The 14,767-nt window shown below is 39.3% G+C and overlaps 2 protein-coding genes across 5 annotated transcripts in view; one reads left to right on the top strand and one right to left on the bottom strand.

Annotated features, from left to right (window-relative positions):
- On the top strand, positions 1–9,264 carry DIO1 (iodothyronine deiodinase 1). Its single transcript, XM_075002360.1, has 4 exons — positions 1–442; positions 3,194–3,337; positions 5,224–5,423; positions 6,576–9,264. Exons 1-4 carry the CDS (start codon positions 1–3, stop codon positions 6,639–6,641), a joined length of 852 nt encoding a protein of 283 aa, XP_074858461.1. The 3' UTR covers positions 6,642–9,264.
- Positions 9,126–14,767, bottom strand: part of IFT25 (intraflagellar transport 25) — a 12,402-nt gene continuing 6,760 nt past the window's right edge. For all 4 annotated transcript variants that reach the window (XM_075002363.1, XM_075002361.1, XM_075002364.1 and 1 more), the window contains 4 exons: positions 14,501–14,607; positions 13,355–13,423; positions 9,710–9,753; positions 9,126–9,264 (listed from right to left, as the gene is read on the bottom strand). In XM_075002363.1, the coding sequence (XP_074858464.1) occupies positions 9,157–9,264; positions 9,710–9,753; positions 13,355–13,423; positions 14,501–14,607 (328 nt within the window). In that variant the 3' untranslated portion in view covers positions 9,126–9,156. The remainder of the gene's footprint in view (positions 9,265–9,709; positions 9,754–13,354; positions 13,424–14,500; positions 14,608–14,767) is intronic.

Below are 14,767 nucleotides of genomic sequence, written 5' to 3' on the forward strand. Positions count from 1 at the left end.
ATGATTGACCAGCCACTATTAACTTTAGTCTCATTTCCCCTCCTCTTTCACCTTTGCTTCAGGGCCCTGGCACTGTTTCCCTTTGAAGCCGGTCGGTCTGCTTTTGACAAGATGTTCAAAATCAAAGTAATCATACAAAAAGCTTTGATTCTTTTGTATGTATCTGTGTGTGTTGCAGTTGGCAAAGTGCTGATGATATTGTTCCCGGAAATGATGAAAAGTTATATTCTAAAACTGGGGCAAAAGAGCAGCATTGGCTGGAATCCAAAGTTCAGCTTTGAGAACTGGGGTCCAACTTTCTTCAGCTTCAAATATTTACTCTTTGTTCTGAAAGTGAAGTGGAAAAGTCTGGAAGATGAAGCTTTTGAAGGATATAATGCTCCCAATACTCCAGTGGCAGACTTTAGGGATGAAATGCATCACATCTTGGACTTCATGCAAGGTTAGTAAAGTCATCCAAAAAGGTTGGGTCCTCATGGTTAGGATGGTAAATTAAACAGAGAATTATATTCAAACTGTCTCAGACATGTCTGGAGCCTGAGGGTGGGGCTAAGCGTTAGCTTGCAGGTTCAATTACAGAGTCTGCAAACATATGTAGAGTAACTATCTGCAAAAGGATCTGTAAAGCAGAAAAGGATATATTCCAACACTGGAGCATCTCAACTATATACACACACTGGTGATTTTATATCTGTGCTACTGTGCTATTTAGTTTTTTTAATTCACACAGTTATTAAATTTCTGACCTACTGTCCTGGATCTGGGGAGAGCATTTACTGAAAATCAATGCAATAATTCATTATGGAGAAAGAAGAGGCAAATATAACCAGAAACATGTACATAATATATTTTCAAAACAAAAAAGCAGTCAAGTAGCACTTTAAAGATTAACAAAATATTTTATTAGGTGAGCTTTTGTGGGACAGACTCACTTCAGACCATAGCCATGCCCTATGCCTTAAATATTGAGTCTATTCTGGTATGGCTATGGTCTGAAAAAGTGGGTCTGTCCCACAAAAGCTCAGTGCTACTTGACTGCTTTTTTGTTTTGATAGTATATAGACTAGAACAGCTCCCCCTCTGCTACTATTTAATATATTTTGTATACTGGTTGTGATGAATGGGGCTTTTATTTGTATTATGTTTCATGTGGTACTAACACTGGGTATGCCTCAGTTTCCCTGGGGACTGCACCAATGCCTAGGCGGTCATGGGAATCGGGCATGTGACTTTTGCTGAAACCCTCAGAGCAGTTGTGGCTGCCCTGCTGCCTGTAGCAAACAATGGCAGATACTCTTCCTGGGCTCAGGTTAGGAAGGGTATGAGATCAGATGACACCCTTTTGCCCAGGAAGCTGAGAAAAAGCCAGAGGAGGAGCAATGGGGATGGCTAAGGCCAGGCAGATAGAAGCAGGTTAGTCTCTGCTGGCTTGGGGAGTAGAGCGAGACTCGGAGCCCTGGCTCTGGCCTCCTCCCCCCACAAGATGAAGTTTACTGAACATTCCTGTCTTCCGTGCTAACAAGATTTTTGATAAGCGGCGCTCCTTTTGACTAATAAACCCTTCTGCTCTGCATGCTGGCTGAGTCACTGCTGACTGCAGAGTTGGGGTTCTGGGTCCTCTGGCTTCCCCAGGAGTCCCATCCAGGCAAACATGATGCAAGGGGATGCTGAATGTTCTGAGGTCAGACCCAGGAAGGTAAAAGCTGTGTAAGCTTGCCTTGGAGAGAGAGAGGGAGCGCTAACCCAGAGTCCTGAGTGGCCTCTCAGAGCAGTTCCAGAATGTGACCCCATGACTCCATAACGTTATTACATGAGTGGAGAAAACCCCTATCCCAACATCATTAACCAGATTAAAGTCCAGACAATGGATGACATTTGTTACAGATTCCAAATGGCCAAAAAATAATGCTGAGAGAGAAAAACTAGTTTGTACTTTGTCCTCCACTTTGATCTTTGTAGCACATGCTTAAACATTAAGCTGCATGCTGTAGTACCCACTATATTAATCAGGGCTTAAAATTCCCCAGACAGTACAACTTCAGATTTGATATAGCATGGCTTACATATCAAAAACGTACATGCAATGAGGTGAATCCAAGATTAGACCTTTTTGAGAAGGATAATGGTAACATCAGATTTTGAAATTAAGCACAGCCAATGTTTTTAAGTCCTTGCAAGCATTCTCAAATCAAGGTTCTGCAAATTCAAGGAAGTGTTTGGGGGTTAATAGTTAATAAGCAGTTAATAGTTTGGGGCCAGAAACATCAACTTCTGTGGCTTGAAAAGAAGTTGTTTAATAGAGTGATAGCAAATAAGAGTTTTGCCTGTTCAAGAAGATTGCCAAATCACATTCAAATCATGAAAGCCTGGGATGCATTATCAAAAATATCCAAAGTTTACAGACCTAGCTGTCTATTACAAGGCTCCTATAACAAAATGTAGGCACTGAAATAAAAGGGAATATTTTTTCCCCCCACAACCTGTCACTTCCCATGACACTAGTTGGAGTTGTGGGAACTCAACATGTCTGAAAAATCAAGACACTTGCATTTAAGTGCTTAAAATGTATGTGTGAGCCTAAATTTAGGCATTCAGATTTGAAAATCTGAGCTTTCATTATATTTATTCTTTAAGGAACTTGCAGAATATTTTTAAGAACCTTCATACTCATTTGTTTTACAGTAGCATTTAGAGACCTCAGTTGAGAGTGAGAGCCCATTATTCTTGTTGCTGTACTTAGATTTAGTAAAACAGAGCTCCACTTCCCCAAAATGCTTACAGGTAAGGCTTGGATCCTGCAATAAACTCTGGATAGATGCCTGCTCCTATATGGAGCCCCACTGGCATCACTGGGGCTTTGAATGGGCATAGGATTCTGTCTTCATAAAATGTATTGTAGAATTGGGGCCTGAATAAATCAGATAGGGCCATGGTGGAAGAAGGAAGCCATTCCTGTGGTAAATTAATGTACTGATATTGAGGTACAGAGAAACTAATGGCCTGGTTTTTCAGAGGCACTCAGTACCATCTTTGGAAAAAATAGGTAGTAAGTGATTTATGTAAGATCACATGGGAAGCGTGTGACAAGGCTAAGAATAGAGCCTGAATCTGAGTCCACACTTTAACCACAACCCTGTTTCTCTCATCACCTGTTTAACATGATATGAAGCAATCTTTTAAGTGTCTCTTACAGACAACAGGCCTTTAGTCCTGAATTTTGGAAGCTGCACCTGACCTTCATTTCTTTTCAAATTCGGCGAGTTCAACCAGCTTGTCGAAGATTTTAACTCCATAGCCGATTTCCTTATAATCTACGTTGAGGAAGCTCATGCAACAGGTACTGTATAGAAAACAAAACAGTTAAATGTATGATGATGGATCTGGATCCTTGTGTTTGAATCACGATGTGGGCAGGACTCAATAGCTCTGGGGCTAATGCCTGGCTTATATTTTATATTCCTAAAAGTTCATACTTCAGGGTTTCATTGGGCTACCAACAGGCATCAGAAAAGGATGTCTTTTATCTAGTATGTTTTTAAATCCCCTGCCACTAAAGCATCAGGGATTGCCACAACTGGAGACAAGACATTAGATGAGGATGGCCAGGGGACCCAGCAGTCTTTCATTCAGCTGTTTGGCTGATTCTTACTCATATGCTCAGGATCTAAATGATTTGTGATCAGGGAGAAATTTCACCCCAGATCAGGTTGGCAATGAACTTAGGCTTGGGGTGGGGCAGGGGAGAGTTGCCTTCCCTGCAACATGTGGGTATGGATCACTTGCCTGGATTATGTAGGTATCTATCAATCATTTCCCTGCCCCTGTAGGGGCTTCAGGCATTAATGCACTGCAGTTCTCCATCCTCTCCTGTGGTACGTAGTTTAGTTACCTCTGGGCTCTAATACTTTGGCCTTAATTTGGTTGTTGGATTTAGAGTGTGGGTGCTAGGTGGGGTTGGTGTCTAGTGATACACAGGAGGTCAGACTAAATAAATGATTTGGTCCTCCCTTCTAGCCTTAAACTCTAAGACTCCATAGTATGGTATATTGGACAGAAAAATTAAACTACCAACAGGAAAATCTACTGGAATTCAAAATAAGAGAGGCTATATAAAGCATCAGCTTTGGGCCCTAACTCTGCAATCATTTGTGCACATATTTAGACGTTGTACATAAGCAGCCCAGTTGAACATATATGAAGATACTCATGTGTAATCTTCGAGAAGAAGTCCTGTGGCACCTTATAGACTAACAGATGTTTTGGAGCATAAGCTTTTGTGGGCAAAGACCCACTTCATCAGATGCATGAGTTGTATCAAAAAAGGAAAAAAAAAGTCAGATCAGACAGGGGGATGTGGGCCCATTGTCAGAGTGTAATGGGGAGATAGTAACACCCAGGACAGAGAAGTTGTAAGGGGTGAGCCACTGCCAGTCTATGTTTAATCCTGGTTGATGGAGTCAAACTTGCAAATAAATTGCAGTTCAGATGTTAGGTCCTGTGATTATATCACTGGTGTAGATATGTCATCATAGGACCTAACATCAACCATACCATTGGGGGCTCCTCTACCTGCACATCTACTGATATAATATATGCCATCATGTGCCAGCAATGCCCCACTACAATTTACATTGGCCAAACTGGACAGTCTCTACATAAAAGAATAAATAGACATAAATCAGACATCAGGAACAGTAGGTACAGAAACCTGTGGGAGAGCACTTCAATCTCCCTGGGCACTCAGTAACAGACTTAAAAGTAGCAGTCCTAAAACAAAGAAATTTCAAAAATCAAATGGAGAGAGAAATCTCTGAACTGCAAATTTGACTCCAGCCAAGGATTAAACAGAGACTGGGAATGGCTCACCCCTGTGGAACCCCCTGCCCAACCCCACTCATGCATCTGATGAAGCGGGTCTTTGCCCATGAAAGCTTATGCTCGAAAATAGCTGCTAGTCTATAAGGTTCCACAGGACTTCTTATTTTCTCGAAGATACAGACCAATACAGCTGTCTCTCTGATATGTGTAATGCTGAGGACATGTAAGTCTTTCCTGAACTGAAACACTGGCCTTAGTCTACAGATAAGCACACAGAATAGCCATATTCATTCAGAGCAGTAGTCTGTCTAGCCAATTTTACTGACTTCCAGCAGTGGCCTGTACACAATATAGATAATCACTTTCCCCTCTCTTCTTTTTTTTTTTTTTTTTTTTTTTTAAAAGATGGATGGGCTTTTAAAAATAACATTGATATTAAAAATCACCAAAACCTTCAAGATAGAAAAAATGCTGCACAATTTCTTTTGAAAGAGAATCCTTCCTGTCCAGTGGTTTTAGATACTATGGAAAACCTGAGCAGTTCAAAATATGCAGCTCTGCCAGAAAGACTTTACGTGATTCAAGGAGGAAAGGTAGTCTATAAGGTAATGAACTCTGAGCATATTTCAATGTCATTTTAATGTCTTAAAATAGGCATATGCTATCCCATAATATTAATAAACATTTTTCACTGTGTTCCCTTTCTAAAAAACTTTACAGTTTTATGCATATTGTTCATTAAGTAACAATTAGCACCAAAAGTCTCGGCATTCATGCATATTTTTAATGTATGTCTTGCCTCTGCCTCAGTATATATGTAGTCCTTCCTAAAATGAAGTGTAAGCACATACATACTGAGCACAGGAACGAGAGCAAAGAAACACTACATTCTAACACCAGCTGTTCCTCTGACTTGTTAATTGCCCTTAATCTCTGCATAGAATCTATCCTTGCATAAAAATAATATTTAACTTGATCACAAGAGGGATAGGTATGTAAGTCTATAGCTTCACAAAAACAACATATCCTGTAGCACCTTAAAGACTAACCATTTTTTTATTAGGTAATGAGCCTTTGTGGGTAAGACACATTCCTCTGCTTGAGAATCTGAAGTGGGTCTTATCCACAAAAGTTCATTACCTAAAAGATAAAATTGTTAGTACAGGTACTACAGGACTGATTGTTTTTTTTTCCTAGATCATAAGAGTGTTTTTGAAGTTTGAATCAATATTTGTATAATATTTAGATATAAAATGCTAATTATTATCTGGTAGTTGGAGACCATGCCTGTTACAAGAGTCTACTCCTATCTAATTTAGATCTTTCAAGTTTCAGCATTAAACTTGTAGCAATTAAAACTGTATTTTACTTTGTAATTTACTATACTGATACATATCTAAAAGTTTGTTTAAAAAAAAAAAAGATATTAGGCCAGACTCATGACTGCATTTTTCTGCATGAAGACAGGGTGCAGAAGAAAGGGTAGCCATTAGACAGCAATGTAAGGCTCCATTATTATCTAGCTGGCTCTGGTGCAAGCTGTTCTAACCTATGCACGGCTGGCAATGAGTCTCAATGGTTCATCTACCAATGATACCATTTACCAGCTGAGTGCAACACACTTAGGCCACACTTCCTCCTTCACCACAGCCTTCAGGTGTGTGGTGTAGAAGATGGATATGCCAGCTACACACCACTGGAGATGCCAGCCTAATGGGAGTGTATTTGAACAATTCTGTGTATTATTCATTTTACAGGGTGGACCAGGACCTTGGAATTATCATCCACAGGAGATACGTGCAATTTTGGAAAAACAAATATAGATGAACAAATCAGAAGACCCAAGGATAAAGTGATCTGACTGGAAAAAGTGATCACTAAACTTGTTTTGTCCTTTTTAGAATGTACATTTTACTCCTGCTTATTTTAAAATAATTATAGAAATTAGAGATTAAAATTATACTCATCCAGGAGAGACAAAAATATGCAGGCAAGTATATTGCATGAGTTACATCTTAGTCAAGATTCAGACATCAATGTGGCTTGATTCAATACCATTTGAAATTAAAGGAAAAACCTCTCTGAGATGTCTACACAGCAAAGTTTTTTTTTTTTTTGAACAGCTGTTATTTCAAAATAACTTTGCTAGCATCTACACAATGCAGCCACTACGTCAAAATAAGTTTGAAATAGTAGTTGGCTTACTTGGAAATAAGTAAACCTCATTCCATGAGGAATAGCACCTATTTCAGGCTGTGTAGGCAGGGAATAGAGCCTATTTTGAAATAAGCGTCCAATAGCTCTATTTCAAAATAGGCTCTAAGGGCTAGGACTACACTACAGCGGTCCTCCAAAAGAACTTCTTTTGGAAGATCTCCTCTGAAAAAACTTCCTTCAAAAGATTGTGACCACATCCAAAAATGACATTGAAAGAGTGAATTGATTTTTCAACAGAAAGTGACCACACACCCCGGCCGCTCTTTCAAAAGAATGGGCCAGAAAACGCTGGGGATCGAAAAATCCAGCACCATGGAGGACTGCTCTTTCGAAAAAAGGATTGTGTGGCATTTTCCCCCTTTTCTTTTCCCCAAAAGAATCTCAGAAAAAGGCGCTCTTCCTCATCTTGGAGCGGAAGAAGGCCACCAGGAAAAGTACTGCATTCTTCTGATTTAGTAATGAAAGAACCCATTTTGTGTGTAGATGCACTACAGGTTTTTTGAAAGATCCAGCTTTTTCAGAAAAAACTCACTAATGTAGATGTAGCCTACGTGTAGATGCTCTATTTCAGAATAGCTGAGGGCTATTTCAAAATCCATTTCGTGTGTAGCAGCATTATTTCGAAATAAGCTATTCCAGAACATCTTATTTTGAAATAACACTGCTGCTAATCCAGTATGGACTGACAGATGTACCCATCAGCTTCAGGTCAGCATATAAGAAGTACAAGTAAAACAAAACAGAAATGGAGAATAAAAGGAGTACAAAGATCAAGAGTAGTTTTTATAGATTTATCTCTGCTCTGTTCATATACCCCTGAACCAAAACTTTTCAAATAGTGAAACTACTTGTCTCTTAAAAAAAAAAAATCATGGATAATACTCCATAGGCGTAATGGCTTTCATTTGCTCATCCTTAATAGTTCAGGTGGCATTTGATATCATAAAACTTAGGACTTAATATCGCAGAAATAATTTGGGTCTATATTCCTACGGTTCTTGTAATTAAAATATGAAACAGTGAGTGTGAAGAAAAATATTTTATTCCAATAAATGCAGATATCATGTGTGCCCAGTACTTCAGCTCTGATGAAGGTAAAATTCCCATGAGATTAATTGGAGTTTTTCGCTTGCTTTAGGACTGCAAGATTAATCCCTTTGAGGTTTGAAACCCAGCCTCATCAGTGAAACCTTAACAGGAGTGCATCCTGGTACCAAGTGATTTAGATAATGTTCAGTACCATAGAAACAGCACTGGCGCAAGGTGTTATAACTAGTCAATTAAGTACTTTTAAAATTGAAATAAATAAAATAAATATTAGTAATTGAAAGCTGTACAAATGGTTTGACTGTTGGAATAGTGTATTAGCATACAAAACAAATGATTGCACATTGATCCTTGTTTTAAAAAAAAAAGGATCGTTTCTATTATTTACAGGCAGTATTTCTAAATATTCACTTGCATACATTACAGCAGGTTTATGGATGAAACAATTTGTATTAATGTACATCATCATTGGTTCTATTAATATTTGTTTATGACAGTCACAGCACAAAACCTAGGCAGCTGTGACCTGATTTGAAAAAAATATTTATAGAAGCAATGAGTTGAATAGGAGCAATTAAAATATATCAAACCATCTCAAGTGGCTTCTGCGTGGTATTTAAATATTTCAACAGAAGTTGTCATCATCCTCTTTTCTTACCTAAGGATTTCAGCTGTACCGCAAGCTGATGAATTTTGTAAGGACTTCTTTTAGGGCTGGGACGGAGGGCCCCAAGTTTGAATATTTCACACATTTTTTTTTCTCTGAGGGACATATTTCATAGAAAAAATTTTTGAATTAATTTTAAAACAATGCATCTTAAATAGCCTTTTAATCAACATATTGCAGTTCATAAATGGAATCAATTATACCTGAACAGTAGAGGTTAAGCAAAAAAGCATTTCTTCAGCATTTGTACTCTACACTGGAAAACTACACAGGTATTATTACAATAGGTGTACTGCCTTACACATTAAATTGCTGGGGGGGACATACTAGATCTGTGTGTGTGAGTGCACCCTTTATACTACAAATATCATTACAAATATTTTTGAAGCAATTCTTTAAATTTGGTCTTAAATACTTTCTGCTATGCCTTCTGCCATCACTGTGTGCACTGAAACAAAATGATCAAAGGCAGATTTGATAATGAATCTCAAGTGAGTAGCCTGGAATTCAGGAAGCTGTAGAAGAGAGAAAGCACTTATTAGTTTCATTGTAATAATATAGATGTTCAACCAACTTCTGTGAGGAAGTTTAACATTTAACGTATAGCAGAAGGCTGGAAACATGTTTACATTTCAGTTTTCAGAGCTACCTTGAATTAGAGGAATACAAAATAGCCCTTCTCTTTTCCTTGAAGCCCTGGAACTCATGAACCTTTCAAGACAACAGCTGGGCCAAGAATGATTACAGTACCACACTTCTTCAGATGGATATTTAGCAAAATTAGAAGATCTGATTGTATGGATATTTATATTGTAATATATAAAAAACATAGCCAAGACCTAGGAATTTACCCAAATCTCTAAAAGAGTATGTATTGAATTGCATTGACTGAAGGCCTTTGTAACTAGTCTATCCACCCCATTACCTGTGATACTAATACTGTATGTTGAATGTACTCACAGAAAATTCTTCTGTTTGAAGTGCCCCTTCTGTGTATTGTAAATCTATAACATAAATTTTATTGAAAACAATGAGTTTATATATTTACAATGCTATGATAAATTTCCACTGGACTTGAAAGTTCATGAAAGTTAAGGGTTGAGAGCCTACATTGTATGCACAAATTATTAACAGACAATTAAACAATACAAACAATTTTAGTCATGTTCTAATTTAAATATACAGTAAACCCCTGAGATACACGCAATCAAGTTGTTTGTGTCTCAGGTTAATGGCACTGCCACCCCTGACAGGAGCGGCTTCCTGCTCCTGTCAGGGGTGGCAGCCGCGAGTCCGGCTGCTCTGCCTAACAGGACCAGTTTCCCTGCTCGTGTCAAGGATAGCAGACTGACTTACAGGTGCTGCCCCTGACAGGAGCCGTTTCCTGGTCCCTGAAGTGGTGGGGAGCAGGGAACGAGGCAGCAGCCTGGCTGCCAGCTCCTCTCCACTTGCAGAGCTAGGAAACTGAGCAGGGCAGCAGCCCTGGATAATTTCCTGGCTCCAAGAAGTGGAGGGGAGCTGGGAGCCAGGCTGCCTCTGGTTCCCAGCTCCCCTGCACTGGCTGGAGCCAGGAAACTGACCAAGGCTGCTGCAGTTTCCTTCTCTTTACAAATGGAGAGGAGCTGGGAACCATCTGGTCAGTTTCCCAGGTCCCACAAGCAGCAGGTAGATGGGAACCAGGCTATGCCTGGATCCTGGCTCCCTGCCATTCTGGGAGCCAAGAAATTGACTAGCCCAGCTTCATCCTGGTTCTTGTCTCCCCTCGACTTGCACAAAAATTCAAGTTATGCAGATGTTGCAGAAACATAACCGCCGCAGAACTCGAGGGTTTACTGTACAATTAAAGTGGCTTTTAAAATGCCCCTATGGGATATAAAAAACTGTCATGCATTAGACTGCTCAAATAGGCTTTTAATTTTTGAGTATAAAATAAAACATACGAGTAATACTTTCAGCACGTATATAGTGCTTTACAAAAATTAATCAGTCTTCACAATTATCATTTACGAAATATAAGCAGGAGAAATAAATACATGAATAATAAATAACCCTAATTTATAGCTGAGAAAAAAGAGAGAGAACTTAAGTCACCCACCTCAGTCCACAGAGTGGCATAGCTGATATTAAAATAAAGTGATTCTTGTCTGAATAGGACATAAAGGGCCAAACTGAGATCTAGACCCCATATTGTCAGGCACAGTTCTTTGTAATATCCTCAGTACACTAAATATTGTTCAAAGACACAGGAACAAACAATCTTACCATATGATCTAATGTTTTATTTATATACATATATATAAATATACATATGCCATATATATGTATATATATGGCATACGGTTGTGCAGTTTAAACAGATCATCACCATAATTTCAGTGTTTTAAGTTATTTTTGGACTGGCTCAAGCTCCATTCTAGTTAGCAAATACAAACACGTGTTTAATTTAGGGTTCATGCTAAAGTTTAAACATGCACAAGACAAGGAGTTTTTAAATGTCAAAACTATAACAACTTCTGTGAAAACATGCACTATAGCTATTAACATTTTAAACTTTTTCCTTTTCTAGTTTTCACTATGCCACCATTCTCTTGTACACTCATCCCTCACTTAATGAGTACTTTACTTATGAGTACTCGCTAAAATGAGAGACGTGCATACCTACCTTTGTTCACTAAACGAGTGAACTTCCTTATATGCTTATATGAGTCAGCCATGGGGTCCCTGGCCGGGGGGCGGGGAGACCTGCAGCCCCATGGCTGGAGCCTTCTCCCTCCCGTCCCTCAGACATGCAGCTGTCTGACAGCCCTGCGTCTGGGGATAGAGAGGGAGAAGGCTCTTAGTCCGGTTCCCTACCCTGTGCTGGCGGCAATGTGAAACTAACCAGCCATAAGCTGATCAGTATCCAGGTTCCACAAGGAATGGGGAGTCTGGAATCAGCCTGTCCCTGGTTCCCAGCTACTGCCACTCTGGGAGCCAGGAAACTGACGAGCGCTGGTGGTTCCTGGCTCTCCTCCTCTTGCAGGAAAACTTGAGTTATGCAGAGGTTCCAGGAACAACCCCTGGGTAACTCAAGGGTTTACTGTATCAGTCCCCCACCCCCGCCCGCCCTACAGACCCGCACCCTCAGTCCCAAACTTCCCCCAGCCTTAACCCCCCAGCAGCCCCAAACCACCCCCAGCCTTAGACACCCTCAGCAGCCACAAACTGCCCTCAGCCTTAGACTCCCCCTGCAGCCCCACACTGCCCCCAGGTTTACACCCCTCCCTGCAGCCCCAAACTGCCCCCAGCTTTACACCTCCCCAGCAGCCCCAAACTGCCCCCAGCTTTACACCTCCCCAGCAGCCCCAAACCACCCCCAGTCTGAGACTCTCCCTGCAGCCCCAAACTTCCTCCCAGTCTTAGACGCCCCCTGTAACCCTAAATGGCCCCAGGCTTAGACACTCCTCCTCCTCCTCCTCTTTCTCCCACAGCCTCTTCACTGGAGCTGCTAGGGTGGGTGGCTCCCCCAGCCCTCCTGCTTCCAGCAGGTAACAGTTATTAAAATCAATTAACTCAAGTGTTACATTTTCAGCACCTAGGCATAAGGTAATTGCTATCCCTAGTGATAGAAATAGCTGCCATCTTTAGCATCGCTCTCTATTGATAGATATCCATCTGAGGCAGCAATGTTAAGAAACTGTAAATGGCTTCTTTAACAGCCACATGCAGCTGGGAACTGCACAGCTGGTGACCTGAAACAAATCCAATGGGACCCATGTTTGGGTCCCAACCCATAGGTTGGGAATCCCTGCTCTATATACATGCATTACACCCTATTTCTGGTGCCAAGCTATTCAAATATATCAGCAAAGTACCTAAACTCAACTGGTTTATGTCCAGTTACAAGCACTTGGAATGAACTGGAGACTTTTAGATGTATTTAAATGGAAATTTAGTGTCACTCTTATGAGTTTTCGCCTACAAGCAGAAATTTGGGAACCAATTGTGCTCGCATGGTGAGAGATTAGTGTAATGTCAAAGCAGCCAATGAACAGCCCAATGATGCAAACATTTATATACAAAGTAACTTCACTTTACATGAGCAGTCTCATTGAAATGAATGAGCCCATTCACATAAGGAAAGTGATGTATACATCAGTGATTTTAAGATTAGGCCCATAGTGTAAAAGTCTATGCAATTTTTACAACAAATCAATGTTTTCTGATATTTTAAATTACAAAAATGCAAATTCAAACTTAAATTTACAAAACTCAGGGTTGTGCTCTGGAAAATATTTTGACTCTTATGAAGGAAGTTCTATTGCTACATTGTTTCATGTCACACTGTTTTTTCAAGTATATATTCATATGGATTTCCAGCACATCTTGCTGGTAACATTAATGGAATATAAATTTTGTGGGTTATGTCCATAGTAATAAAAACAGCCAGTCACAGTCCTATCCAGTATACCAACCAATTTTACAAACTAAAATAAATACCTTAATAAACTGTTATGAACTTTATTTTTCCAAAGGCACAGAAATAGTAAGATAATGAATGAGCCAATACATAAAGACCTATACAGTTTCCATCCAATCTGAGTTGTTCCACAGTTGATTACTTACCTTTTTCTGTACACTCTTCAAAATATACTGGATCTTTAGACAAACTTTTCTCAATCCTTAAACTCTTCACTAAAATAAATTTAAAAAGAAATCAGCATAGCTGGAACACTGAAATCTGCCAAGTTTTATATTACTGTTTATTAATAATAGCAGTACTTCATATCATGCATCACTTTTCATCTTCAAAGAATTTTATCAACATTAGCTAATTTATTGATATGGTATCTGGTTGGGTAGGTAGGTAATATTATCACCATCCTCATTTTACAGGTGCGGAAACTGAAGACAAATGTTCATAAGTGATCTTCCCAAAATAAGCTAAAGCTTGAGTTCCTAGCTCCTGAGCTCACAATATTTCTATTTCTTTCTTTATTATATCAAAAAACAACACATTCAAAACTTAAGAGAAAATACTTTTTGTTTAAACATATAATTAATTTACAAAATTGTTCAGACAATTTATTAACTACCATCAACAAAGTAAATTGTTTAGTAAAATAAAATTACCTTAGGTAGGTTAAATTTATCAGGCCAATTCATTCTCATGCTTCAAAGCATAAATTAATCACTACCGCAAATAGGGAAAAATAAGTCTGTTCCTCAACATATCATAATGATATAATGCACAAAAAGCCCAGGCTATTAAAAAAGATGTTCATCTCTCTCCAGCATATCGTGCTTTCCCAATTGGCTGATGCAACATACATTGGAATCAAAGAATCACTGGTTTGCTCACTTAGAGTCTCGTGGATTGTTTTTTAAACTGTTAGTTTCAGAATAGGATACTACAGGTTGATCCTCTCTTGTCCGGCACCATTGGGACCTGACTGGTGCAGATGAGAGAATTTGCCAGACTACAAGAGGTCAATACTAGCAGCACTACCAACACTTCCATTACTGACTGGGCTCTCAGAAGACATTTGGGGTAAATTACAGCTAAATAATAGCACAGAGCACTGAGACCCAGGATTAGCGGCTCTAGCCAAACTTTATGAGACCACAGGAAACTTGGCCACATGAGTGACTGTCCAGCTAACTAAAATCATGTCAGATTACAGATGATGCTGGATCAGAAAGTGCTGGATTAGAGAGGTTCACCCTGTACTGTGGAAATTAAACCACTGCATTAAGATATTGCATTCTTACCTAAGTAACACTGGATTGTGATCTTGCTGATTTTTACACATTTATGAAAACTAATAATGAATTCCTGGGGGAACATTCCTGTTGTTGTCCAAAATGTTTCTGAACTTCTGTATTTTAAAAACACAGCAACATAACTTTTTAATTACTGCAGTAAGTTTGATATATTTCCAAAAAAGAGAGATCTGCAAAGTAATATCTATTTAGGCTCCTTTCACAAGAAACAGTATATACCTGACGATGCATTACAGTATCAACATTTACTGTATC

Source organism: Carettochelys insculpta, chromosome 9 (assembly GCF_033958435.1).
Source record: "Carettochelys insculpta isolate YL-2023 chromosome 9, ASM3395843v1, whole genome shotgun sequence".
Lineage (NCBI taxonomy): Eukaryota > Metazoa > Chordata > Testudines > Carettochelyidae > Carettochelys > Carettochelys insculpta.